Source organism: Amblyomma americanum, chromosome 5 (assembly GCF_052857255.1).
Source record: "Amblyomma americanum isolate KBUSLIRL-KWMA chromosome 5, ASM5285725v1, whole genome shotgun sequence".
NCBI lineage: Eukaryota > Metazoa > Arthropoda > Arachnida > Ixodida > Ixodidae > Amblyomma > Amblyomma americanum.
Genome location: NC_135501.1, coordinates 183,594,028 through 183,606,326, shown reverse-complemented (window position 1 = coordinate 183,606,326; position 12,299 = coordinate 183,594,028). Strand labels below are relative to the sequence as shown.

The following is a 12,299-nucleotide window of genomic DNA, read 5'->3' as shown; positions in this document are numbered from 1 at the left end:
CAATATAACACGAGAGAGAAAATTATTTTGTGAAATTAGTGGATGAGTACTTCTTACTTACACTCGTGCACGAGATGACATCAGCACAGTGATGAGGCACTGCCACTGTTAGGAGCAATTTCGCCAAGATTAGTGCCACATTCCAGTCAACGTGCCAGGCACTTCAAATACAACGAACAGCAGACGAAGATAAAGAAGTTCGAGAACACTGTACGCTCTACGGAGTTGTCGTAGACAAGGGACCGGTCAAGAGGCAAAGCGTTTCCATTCCCGAGACCCCTTAAAGTGACCTTTAAATGAAGGAAAAGAATCAGAGAAGAGAGTCGACACAATGCAATCTTCGCCGAAGGTCTTCATAAAATCTCTCATAAAATCGTTGCAAATGAGGCTAGCCTATAGAAACGAAACTTTACGGCAGACATAAGCACTTTCATACGAAGTTCGCGTTTACAAAAGCCAGAAGTAGACTAATTAAATTAATGGTTACAACCGTCACAGTCAATCCCATACAAAAATGTCCTATGGCCGGCTATAGAATTTTGGCCCAAATTGCTATAAACCTTTCCTATTTCTATCTATAGCTTCATATACAGGCTGATGTATTTTTCTATAGAGAGCTTAAGACAGTTGTATGGTTCCAAAGCTGTAGCTTTAGTGGCATAGATTTTTCAGTTAGCTGGCAATAAGCACCTCTGTGGGTGCTTATAGACGTTCATAACAGGCCATAGACGGACATAGCTTTTTCCACAGACGCCCATAGGACGTTTTTGTATGGGATGCACTGACACACAATAGCGTATGGGCTTTATTCAATCATACACCGCCGCCGCAGTTGCTCAGTGGTTATGGCGCTCGGCTGTTGACCCGAAAGACGCGGGTTCGATCGCTGCCGTGGCGGTTGAATTTCGATGGAGGCGAATTTCTAGAATCTAGAAATTCTAGAAGCCCATGTACTATACAATGTCAGTCTACGTTAAAGAACCCGAGGTGGTTGTAATTTTCGGAGCCCTACACTACGCTGTCCCTCAAAGCCTGAGTAGGCTTGGGACGTTCAATCCTCATAAACCAAACCAAACCATCAATAACATAACGGAATTTCATGTACAGCCTTCGTTACCACTCTTACACGCAATTTTAATTTCACCGCTGCCCCCGCTTTCATAACACACAATCATCTCTGGAGGTCGTACTCCGCAGCTTGAATTCACGCTCCTTAATGGAATTAAGCCAAGATCTGGGGCATTTTCCTCAGCCTTTGTCACCGAGGAAATCTATCAAGGCACTCCTCAAAATACTTAAAAGGCACAGACCATCACACTTCTTACTTACTGTGGATGCCCTCTGTTGTTGCGGACTCAACAGCAACACGAACACGTTCCGTACCTTGAACTCAATTTTGAATGTTCTCCTCTTTCTGCCCCCCCCCCCCCTTTAGCCTCCGCCCAACGCGTAAGCTAGCCAATCAAGCATTTTCTTCAAGCTCCCTGTTTTTCCCGGTACAGGTACAGAGTTGTCCACATTTAGGGTGAACAGGAGAGTGCGTAGATGCGCTCTGCGTGAGGCCATTGCGTTCGACTCGGCCGCACATCGAAGCAAAGCGATGTACGCACGTAGAGACTGATGTAATGCTTCACTCTATCCGTAACATCGCTTCGATGTGCGCCCTGGTCAGGCGCACTGAAGTTCCGGTTCACTGTTCACCCTAAGAGTCGTAGAGCACTGGGAATTCCGTACAGCTCAAATCTTGTGCCTCTAAGCCTAGCGACGTATGAAGATCTGTTCGGCAACCACTCTGTCAATGTAGTTCATGGTGGGTGGAACAGCGCGAACAGACGAAAGACGAGAAGTCACAGACAAGTTCTTGTCTGTGTCTTCTCTTTTCGTCTTTCGTCTGTTCGCGCCGTTCCACCCACCATGAACTGTTACCAACTAGCCCAACTTTCCATCCTTCTTCTGTCAATGTAGTCCTTTCTTACGTCATTGCTGATGTCGACGCTCTATTTTTTATGTCCAAGTCCGTGCGCCACGAAGCAGCAGCCAAGGGAACTGGAATCGCTTGTCTCGAGTTCCTAGGAATGGGCCATATACATGTTTTGCCCTCATGCATGAGAAGGTTCGCGTCCGAAATTGGAACAGCATGTTCTAGATGAGAAGGAACAAAAGTACTAAGCCTGCTCCCATCCGAGCTATTTATTATACAAAAGTTCAAGTGTTCATTAAGCAAAATGGGTAGACAGTCCCCACTGTGTCCTTTCTGCTGTACCCTGACAGTTTTATCAGCGACCGTTTCTTTAAAGCGACAGGCTCAAATTTTTAAAGGCGTTAAAATAGGACACCGCTATAAGACTGAAGAACACTATTCGTTATGGTGCCTTTCCAGTCTGCAGGTATTCTTCCAGCCGTTGCTAAGAACTTTATACATGTGCCCAATTATTCTCCACATTTTTATCGCGGCTGTTGCGAGAGGTTGGTGCTTATATGAAGCATGTGATAGGGGGGGGGGTTACTTACGCAGTGCAGTCATCAAACTGACGAGTCCTGCGTAGCCGAGCATGTTCCAAAGGCCGTTTGCTGGCGTTTGGAAGCTAGTGTCGTCCTGAACTTCTTCTTCAATGCAAAGCAAATTATGACGATGGTGATTCGTCCCATTTCTGCGTGCCGAATAGGCGGAATGAAGCGAAGAAAAAGACGCGCTATAAAATACGCCGCTCAAGAGTACCTGCGTATCTTTTAGGTATTGTATACACTGCGAAGAAAAGAACAGCACCAGTGGTCGAATAACAAATCGCAGAACCATACTAGATCTATAGAAGAGTCGAGGGCCTGATCTGCCGTCCCAAAGTTTCACTTCATAGAGAAGAAATAAGATTGCTCTATGTGAGGGCGTATACGCTTCGTTTCAAGTGTTGATTGAGCTAAGTTGTGCTTCTCTTTGTAAATAAACTTTTCAGTTGTCAGCCAGCGCTTGCATCGTACGCGTCTCTTTTCCCCGACCATCTTCGCGCTGTTTCATCTTCCAAGAAGTATTATGAGGATTAGGCCTCCAGAAAGTAACTATACTCATAATGAAGATGAAGAACTATGCTTCTCATCCATACTTAGAGAGTGATAATTTGACTGCAGGCTATAGCACAATGTTAATTCCAGGAAATATTTTTTGGGGGCAAAATGGGGCAAAACCGTATGGGGCAAAATGAAAACTCTCAGCAAGCAATGCGCAACATCAGCAGTGCACACGCCTACTCTCTTTGCACTGTGTAACGAGCCGTTCACCACTCCCCTACTACCAGGAACAGTCAGGCACAGGTGAGCAGTGAGTTCAAAGGACACGGCGACGAATGTCCACCTCAACGAAGGTGAAAATACTCACGGTGGTACAGAATAGTGATGATAACTAGGAATTCTTATCGTGGTCGGCCCCTTGACTTGTGCATAGCGCGGCATTGAGCACTTTATGTTTAGCGCAAGACTTTCTGAGTTTTGTGGCTTCAAGCATTCACCGTAGTATCTTTCTCCTATAAAGGTACGTGTAGAAGCAATATGAAAGGGAACATGGGAGTGCGTGGCTGCCGCGCTTCGCGAAGCGCTGCCGCAAAGAGTCGACGATAATCGCCGGCAAAGGCGCATGCGCATTGAGCACGGCCTGCTGCTCCTTCCGCGCATAGCGCGAAGTGCGGCGTCTGCGCGCTCCCTTGTTCCCCTTCATACTGTTTCCGCCTGTACAATGAAAGGTGCAGTGGGAAGCGCCAAGGCTTTCCTGCGAGAGAATATTCATTGACCAGGTTACGTGCACTTAGCAGCAGGTGCTTTTTGAGCGCTAATTTATCGTGTGAATAAAGATCTGTAAGCTCTGCCTCTGATCATAGTGGGGATCCTCAGAGATAAATTACAGCGCCATCAATTATTATGACCAAGGAATGATTATAATGAAGTAATGAAACAAACTTTGCAGTTTCTTTGGTTTAACTTTTTATAACGCAGTTCAACTGAATTATTGCTGCTGTTAAGACCTCGACGCAACTCATTTTCGTTGGGACTCTTTATTTCGACATGTAGCTGCGTCCAGAAGACGGAACAGCGTTCCAAACTCAGTCAACTATTGATTAATCTTTGTCGCCCATCTCGGGACAGATTACAGCATCCGCTGTTTTTGTCGGCCGCATCGGCTGTGGTTCGCAGCAGCCCTCAGCCGTGGCGATCGGCTGCGAGCACGCCACTGTGAGAGAGGAATCCTTGGCATTGGTAGTCGACGGTATCCAGAGGGACAACCGCGACGCTCCAATCATTGTAGGGTTGCGACTCCTGCTCCCGAACGCTGTGCGGGAGGAGGGGGGGGGGGGAGTGAAAGGAGCAAGAGGCAATAGTGCCGGTTGTAAGACCAGCCACGATTCCAGCGATAATAATAATATGAAGCCTTTACTTTCAGCAAATAAAGATATTGGCGCGACTGTGATTCAGAACCGTGGCGGCGCAAACAGATGAGCTACGCTGTCCACTGCACGAGAGCACTATGCTATCACCGCAGCCGATCTCGGCTCGTGTTATGTTGTTGTTAGCCTATCAAAAGATGGCGCATACCCACACTGGGGGATCGGCCAAGAATCGGGTGGCTATTCACCTGTACTCAGTTAATAAAATAGAAAAGCACCGGTAACGCAACACCGGTGGTTTCTTTCTATTTAACAGAAAAGAGATAAGAGTTTTGGTTTGGTTTATGGGGGGTTAACGTTCCAAAGTGACTCACGCTATGAGAGACGCCGTAGTGAAGGGCTCCGGAAATTTCGACCACCTGGGGTTCTTTAACGTGCACTGACATCGCACAGCACACGGGCCTTTAGAATTTCGCCTCCATCAAAATTCGACCGCCGCGGCCGGGGGGGGGGGGGGGGGGGGGTATAAGAGTATTGATTTCGAAGTAAATAATAATAATAAAAAAGAGAGGTATTAAAAAGAATTAAGTCAAAATGTAAGAACTGATAGAAAAGAAAATTATGTAATACTTAGCAAGGCAGTCGGTGAGATTCTAGCAAGAAATTTGGAACAGCGGTACAAACAGATCTGTGGCTGAACCCACATGTGGTGGCGCCATATGATAGCAAGAGCGCGCTGCTCAAACTGGTGCTCGTATTAAATTGCAACGCACTCTCGCGCTGAGCTGCACATCGCCGTCCTCATCAACTTCCATCTGCGGCGTGAACAGATAAGCTTAACCTCGTTCAGAGCTTCATTCCATTTCATTTCATTTTATTACCTTAAAGACCCCTCGCGGGGTATTACATAAGGGGTGGGATCTAATATCGTCGCCAGAGGTGCCAACAACCCAGCAAAACAAAACCATGCCCCAATCAGGCTAAGTAAATGTTTTCGCATGTCTACTGGGTTTTTTATGTTAACTATGTTAACTATGTTGACTACGTTTAACTATGTTAAAAAATGTTAGAGCTTGAACTATGTTAAAGCTTTAACTATGTTAAAGCTCTACCATTTTTTTCTCGGATTCATTTGCGGCTGAAAGTTGTGCTTACTTCTTACCAGAGAAAAAGAAGGCAACTAACACACAGCCTTGTATTCCCTGTAGCAGGTGCAGGGAGGAAGGCATTTTAGCTCAGTCTTTTTGTACGCGCAAATCTCTCCTTCGTTGCAATAAGGACCCTGTGTAGCAAAAAATAAAGTGAAATAGACTCAACGAAAAATAGCAGCTGGACAGCTGTGACTGTAAATTGATTCCAACTGCGCAAAAACCAGGAGAAAGCGAGACACGTGCGTGTGCACATAAAGAGCGGCGTGTATTTTCAACTGTATGTGACACCGTTGTGCGTTGTGTACGTGTTCCTCTGTGTCCCTTTGTCCTGGTCTTTGTTTGCGCCGTTCTTATAAATCTACAGAAGCGTAAACCAAATAGCCCACCAAATCTATTGCCCGAGTCATGACTGCCGCTGCAGTGAGACGGCTTCAACTGCGAATTCAATCAGCAGTGGAGTATGCAGTACCAAAACGTCAGAGTGACGTCATCGTCTGTACCCCGTAATTTACTTTACATTGCGGTTGGACATAGCTCAGAGAAAAATGATGCCATACACCATGCCAGCCGCATGGGAGAGACAGCATGTGTTTTCCATTTCATCCTGGGAGCTCATGCGATTAGAAAGCATTCAGTGTGACCTTTCGAAAGGTGCGTGGTAATAGAACCTAATAAACAATTATTACGTTCCATTACCAGTTTACGATTCTTTGCATATTTTTATTGGTGTGCTAATAATTCGTGTGACATTCGAACTCGCTGCATGCGGCGGAATGGGCATACTGTTGTTGTCCTTTGATGGAGTCGCAAACGAAGAATATTTAGTTTCTCGATCATTTCCTCTTTGTCCTTTTCACTGCATATGCCTTTCCGACTGCTGCAATAGACATCCCAAGCAGCACAAATAATCGCCCAATATTGGAAATGGATGGCTTCACCCCGGTCCTCTGTAGGACCAGCTTTTGCCAATACGTTACCAATATCGGGCTGATTGACTGTGCTGCTTGGGATGTGACTTTGTGAACCTGTATTTCTGATCTTTTGTTCATTGCCCACAATCACGCTGCTGACACAATAAAAGATAGGGCTAAAAAAGACGGCATTCTAATCGATTCTAACCCGGTCTTAAAACGGGCTTTAATAACTCGCTCTAAATGAATAACACCTTGTTTCCAAGTTCCTAACTTTGACGCCTGCAACACGATTAAGGAAACTTAGTTGAACATATATACAGTTCAGCAGCAGTATCACATCTTGGAAACCATGGTTCTCATGCAGTAGAATTCTGAGCTTCTTACTTTTGCAGTTTCTCCACCTGACAGCCAGGTGTAGCAAATTCTAGAACCAGACTCAAAGACCTAAGGGCTCTAGCAGAAATAGCTAGCAGGCTCTAGTAGTTTGTATCCGAAAACACAGCACACTACCCGTAAGGTTATAGTGCTCTAAGAGAATAGGAACACGAGAAGTGCGATCCCTTCGACTCACGCTTAGAGCCAGATGATTTTGGCCGGGTTGTGCACCCTTATGGATCCAGTGGTATGTTGTGGTAAGCGGTCCTTGACGACCCATGGACGTGAGGTACGCCGCGGTGAAGTGCCGCTTTAGATTAATTTAAACCGTTCGGGAGCTCTTTATTATGCACTGAAATTAACCATCGAGATGTGGCAGCCTAGACCAGCATCAGCATCTTAACTCTATTGCCGCTAAAGCAAGCCTGTGAACCCGAAAGGCTGTGTCAGACGGCATGGGATATGACCTGTGTCTACAAACTATGTTTGTGCAGCCGCGTAATGTCCGCTCTCCTCATGTACCCTTCGAATTTTGGCAAAAGGTTTGCCAATTCCAACGCGAAAGAAAGCATAATAGAAGGTTTTAGAATTTGGGGACCTTGTAGATTACGGGAATAGGGGAATGAATTTAATGAAGACAATTCCGCTCGTTTGTAGCGTGAATTATATGAGCTTAAACATCATTACTCGAGGTAGAAATGAATATTTGTAATAAAGACTGCATTCTTTAAGCAAAATAGTCTGTAAATATGTCCGCAATAAAGCCTCACTGCAGTAACAATAAAGAAAAGTGCAGTGGCACTCAGGGTAAGGTTTAACAAATTGAACTTTGAATCAATGCACTTAAGTACAAACGGCGTTCTTTAATCCTGCCCTCACAACATCCAGAACTCTGCAACATCTCTCCTATTTCTCAAGTCACGGAGATGCCCAAAACTTTTCTTTTCTCTGGTACCTCTAAAATGATATTCCTTGGCTCATTCTCTAGCTGTGTTTGAGAGCCCCTTCGAGGTCATATCCCCTTTTTTGAGTTGCTTGGAAACAAGAAGGCAGAAATGTTACAGGGGAACTGACCGTTTTTTTGTGAGTTCCACGGGCTAGAAATTTCCTGAGTTTGATAATGTTAGTTGCCCATTTAAAATTTTCTATGTATAACGTTCTAGCTTTTGTCGCAGCTACTGCCTGCTGGCTCGCTCTTGTGAACTCTGGTTATGTCTGCGATGGTACTGCGCTCTTCTTAAGTTCTTGAAGGAGCGTAAGTGCCGCTCTTTCGTTTTTAATGCTGTAGCGCTAAATGTATCACCGGGGAAAAATTGTGCCGTCAGTCAAAAAATTCAGCCATTATCTGGAGGCAACTGACATCCCCAGGCCGAATATCACCCAATGACTAAAGGAAAATAACCTCACCAGACTGGAAGTCGCGTCACTTCCGGTAAAAGCATCAACAGCTTCTAATGCTATTGCATTCCCAGCACATAAGATAAATAGGTGTCCCAATGAATGGTTTTATTCCATACTATGAAGAAAGCGGTAGAATGATGGGGATGTGGGTGATCATTTACTAGGTATCGAATGCGTTCCCGAGCAGCTGGCTGCAAGACATGCCAACGTATGCAGCCTCGATAGTATTTACTTTCATCACCACATAAAAAAGAAATGGACAGGCATTATTTTCGAAAAACGAACAAAAGTCTTAAATCAACAAGTTCAGCGTTTCTACTCGAGAAAGAAAAAAAAAAAACAAATGAATAGGATAACTCACACTCGTATTCCGGCCACTGGCAGTTCATTCTTCGGCAGTAGAAACCCTGCAGACACTACAGATGAGAGAAGAGATCATGTCGTTTATGGTTTCTAGAATAATTTTCGCTAAATAATAAAAATAATGCACATAATGTTTGCATTCCTAAGATTATTTCTTCCCCTTGCTTTTGTTTCCGCACCAGGAAATTAGTCTAAATCATGTGTAGGCTGTGAAATGAGAGGAGAAGCGAACAAAGATCCGACTTATAACTTGTCTTTAGAGCACTGTTGTGGTGCCTTCTTTCTAAATCGCACTAAAAAGCTGATTCATTTCTTTCTTTTTTTTGCTAGGGTAACTTTTGTGTCCGCAGCGAGGTTAGGCTGCAAAATTTTCGCAAGGCTTGATAGGGAGCTTTAGTTAAACGTAGTACGTGCGCTTTAAACCTTAGCGCGCGCACGCTACGCGCCCGTTACGCGTTGTGTTGTCAATAAGGCGTCTCTCTGCTCGCCCGCTTCGAAACAAATGCATGTTGGCGCTACATTCTTGCGCGTGATAGCTCACTCTAAAGGCCGGTCTTCACTGTTATTTCGCCCACTCTCATCTATACATCCTGGTGGAAGCAACATCTAGCCCTAGTAGATTTTGTTTAAGATAATTCGGTTGTTTTCAAAACTTTAAGCCTATCAATATGCAGTGTACGTTACTCTAATAGCCACGGCACCCAGCGAAGCAGTTTTCCAGATTTGTGTCAGCTTTTATATTTTTCTTGTTTTTCACAGTTTTTCTTCTCCAAAAACAAAAGTTGCTAATGCAGCCATTCTGAGCATCAATAATTACGAAAGAAAACTTCTTTCTTACACAGCGCAGGTATCCTTTTGACTTATTTTCACTCCATCCCATCGTGTGTACGTTCACTTGACAGACACGACAGCTCGGCAAGCTGTGTACAGGTGTCACGTTTCAACCTTTTACAGAGCACTCAACGCACTGAGTGATCCGTACGCATTTTTTGTTTGTACGCTAAACTAGAAGTCTAATGACCATTCTGTTCAATGGCAGAAGCACCCATTTCACAATAGGCGACTTACGAAGAAACAAGCTTCAAAACGATGCTTAGCTGGTAACACCTTGAGACTGAGTTTTTTTCCGGTGCAGGAACCGCTTTGCGGCCAAAATGATATCAAACAACACGACATCGATTTCCTTATTTTTACCTTAGCTTGAGCAGTCGCAGTTCTGTCAGAGTAATTTTCATCTTAGAGCTTTGTGCTAACAGCTACGGATTGCGCCGAGTTAGTGCAGTATAGTTAGTGCGCCGAAATTAGTGCAGTATAAAGGCTAAAATCCCTCCATTCGTCTTTTCCCTTCAAAGATGGCGAACGGGAGCACGTGCCCATAGAATAATATCGTCCACAACTGTACAGTGTCATAAAACAAGCAAATAAAATTGTGAAGGCAATATTTTATGCGCTAAGATTAATTAAAACGCTTGGCCAAAAGAGTTCAGCGAGACCTGCATCTAACTGAAAACGCCCGTTCAGCGGGAACTCTTTTGGCCAAGCGTTTTAATTAATATTGGCGCATAAAATATTGCCTTCACAATTTTATTTGCTTGTTTTATGACACTACAGTTGTGGACGATATTATTCTATTCCTGCATCTAACTGAAAACGCCCGTTCAGCGGGAACGCTAAGGCGCCCGTGTGCTGTGCGATGTCAGTGCACGTTAAAGATCCCCAGGTGGTCAAAATTATTCCGGAGCCCTCCACTACGGCACCTCTCTCTTCCTTTCTTCTTTCACTCCCTCCTTTACCCTTCCCTTACGGCGCGGGTCAGGTGTCCAACGATATATGAGACAGATACTGCGCCATTTCCTTTCCCTCCAAAAACCAATTATTATTATTATTATTATTATTATTCAGCTGGATATGACAGGCCTCGCCATTTTGAGTTTTTTTGCACGGAACACTGGATAGAAAGTGAGGATGGTAGGAACAGAGTGAAAAAGTTACCAAAGTTTAGTAAGATTTCCTCCTGGAGTAAACCTTCAATGAAGAATGAGGGGACAAGATCGTAATATCCTTTTAGCAATGAATACCGCATTGAAAAATTTAGTGGATGGTATACTAATGATTCCTTTCTTTATTCTTGGTGCACCTAAGAAACGCGATGAATTGGGAAGTGGGGTTCATTGACATAGAGCACACGGTCAACGCGCCAAAAAAATTCTGACCAGGTGATGTTATTTGAGGTAACGATAAAGTGTATTATGATGAAAATGAAAAATGGCAAAGGAAGGCGGTTGCATTAAAGACCGAAATCCCGTACAAATGACCCAGGACAATTCAGCGGCGATGTGCGCGTACGTATTTTTTGCCTGATCCAAGAGGCAAGTTAGGTTTCACTTTCAAGGACGAAAAATACTACCAGAGAGCAAAAAGCAGAAAGATTGAAGCCCATGCTACAATTTAATGCGGCACTATAGCACTATAATATCTAGCCGCTGTAGGGGATAGGCTTGCACGTGCACTGCCATACTCTGCTCAGCGGCGGTATAGTTGTATCTGAACGATTAAAAAAGGACACAAAATGTAGCGCGGCATGTTCATTAGGCCGCTAGCAGTACAAGATATATGTGAAACCACTTTTTGATAAGCATAGTTTTCTGGGGGGGGTTTAGCGTCCCAAAGCGATTCAGCCTGTGAGGAACGCCGAAGTGAAGGGCTCCGGAAATTTCGACTACCTGGGGTTGTTTAACGTGCACTGACATCGCACAGTACACGGGCCTCTAGAATTTCGTCTCCTCCGAAATTCGACCGCCGCGACCGGGATCCAACCCGCGTCTTTCGAGTCAGCAGCCGAGCGCCATAACCACCGAGCCACCGCGGCGGCGGCTGTAAGCATAGTTTCGTATTACAGAAAATGCATATGAAGTATATTTATTGCAATCACACTGTAACCTGACAAACGCTCGTCACGTAACAGTGCTGCGCAGGCGTGTACGGGACGCCATGTTATCTAGATATGAAAACTCTTTATCAGAGAAGTTTACCGAGGTTTTGCTGACACACGAGCCGGATTCCTTCTTAATACAGTAGGCCTCGTACACTTCTCTACTTAGTTTAGACGCGAACTTTTTCAAGATTGTGGTCTGGCGGAAGTGACGCGTGCAACCACGGCAGTGGCGACAATGGTCGGCCACATGCCCTCCCCCCGCCAATGCGCCTACTCTTCTGTGGTGGTACTGATGTCCGACAGTTATAAAACGTCCAGTTTGTCCAATGTAGCTTTTTTATATTTATTGTAGTAAAAAATCATCTGAAAGCACCATGGTTTGGAGGCCTCATCCTTTTTGCGTCTGCCTGTAGCCTAAGGTCACCAAGAGGTTGAAACATGTTGTACGACTGCTGAGCTATCACGAAATTGACGTATTTGCATCGTTTTAGGGCTTAAAAGTGGGCATGGACAGTATATAACACCACCTGCAGCATGCCTTTGGCTGTCGCAAGCTAAGATGTATCTATCCAGGTTTGACAAGTCCTACAGGTACGCTTTTGCTCTTATTATTTATTTGCATACAGCCGCCGCGGTGGCTGAGTGGTTATGGTGCTCGGCTGCTGGCCCGAAAGACGCGGGTTCGATCCCAGCCGCGGCGGTTGAATTTCGATGGAGGCGAAATTCTAGAGGCCCGTATGCTGTGCGATGTCAGTGCACGTTAAAGAACCTCAGGTGATCGAAATTTCCG

At 44.9% G+C, this 12,299-nt stretch overlaps 1 protein-coding gene across 1 annotated transcript in view; it reads right to left on the bottom strand.

The window, feature by feature from the left end:
• Positions 1–2,602, bottom strand: part of LOC144135395 (uncharacterized) — a 9,725-nt gene extending 7,123 nt beyond the window's left edge. Inside the window, exons 1-2 of the mRNA XM_077668060.1 lie at positions 2,512–2,602; positions 62–105 (exon numbers count right to left, since the gene is read on the bottom strand). Of these exons, the coding sequence (XP_077524186.1) occupies positions 62–105; positions 2,512–2,554 (87 nt within the window). The 5' untranslated portion in view covers positions 2,555–2,602. The remainder of the gene's footprint in view (positions 1–61; positions 106–2,511) is intronic.
• Between the last annotated feature and the right edge of the window lie 9,697 nt (positions 2,603–12,299).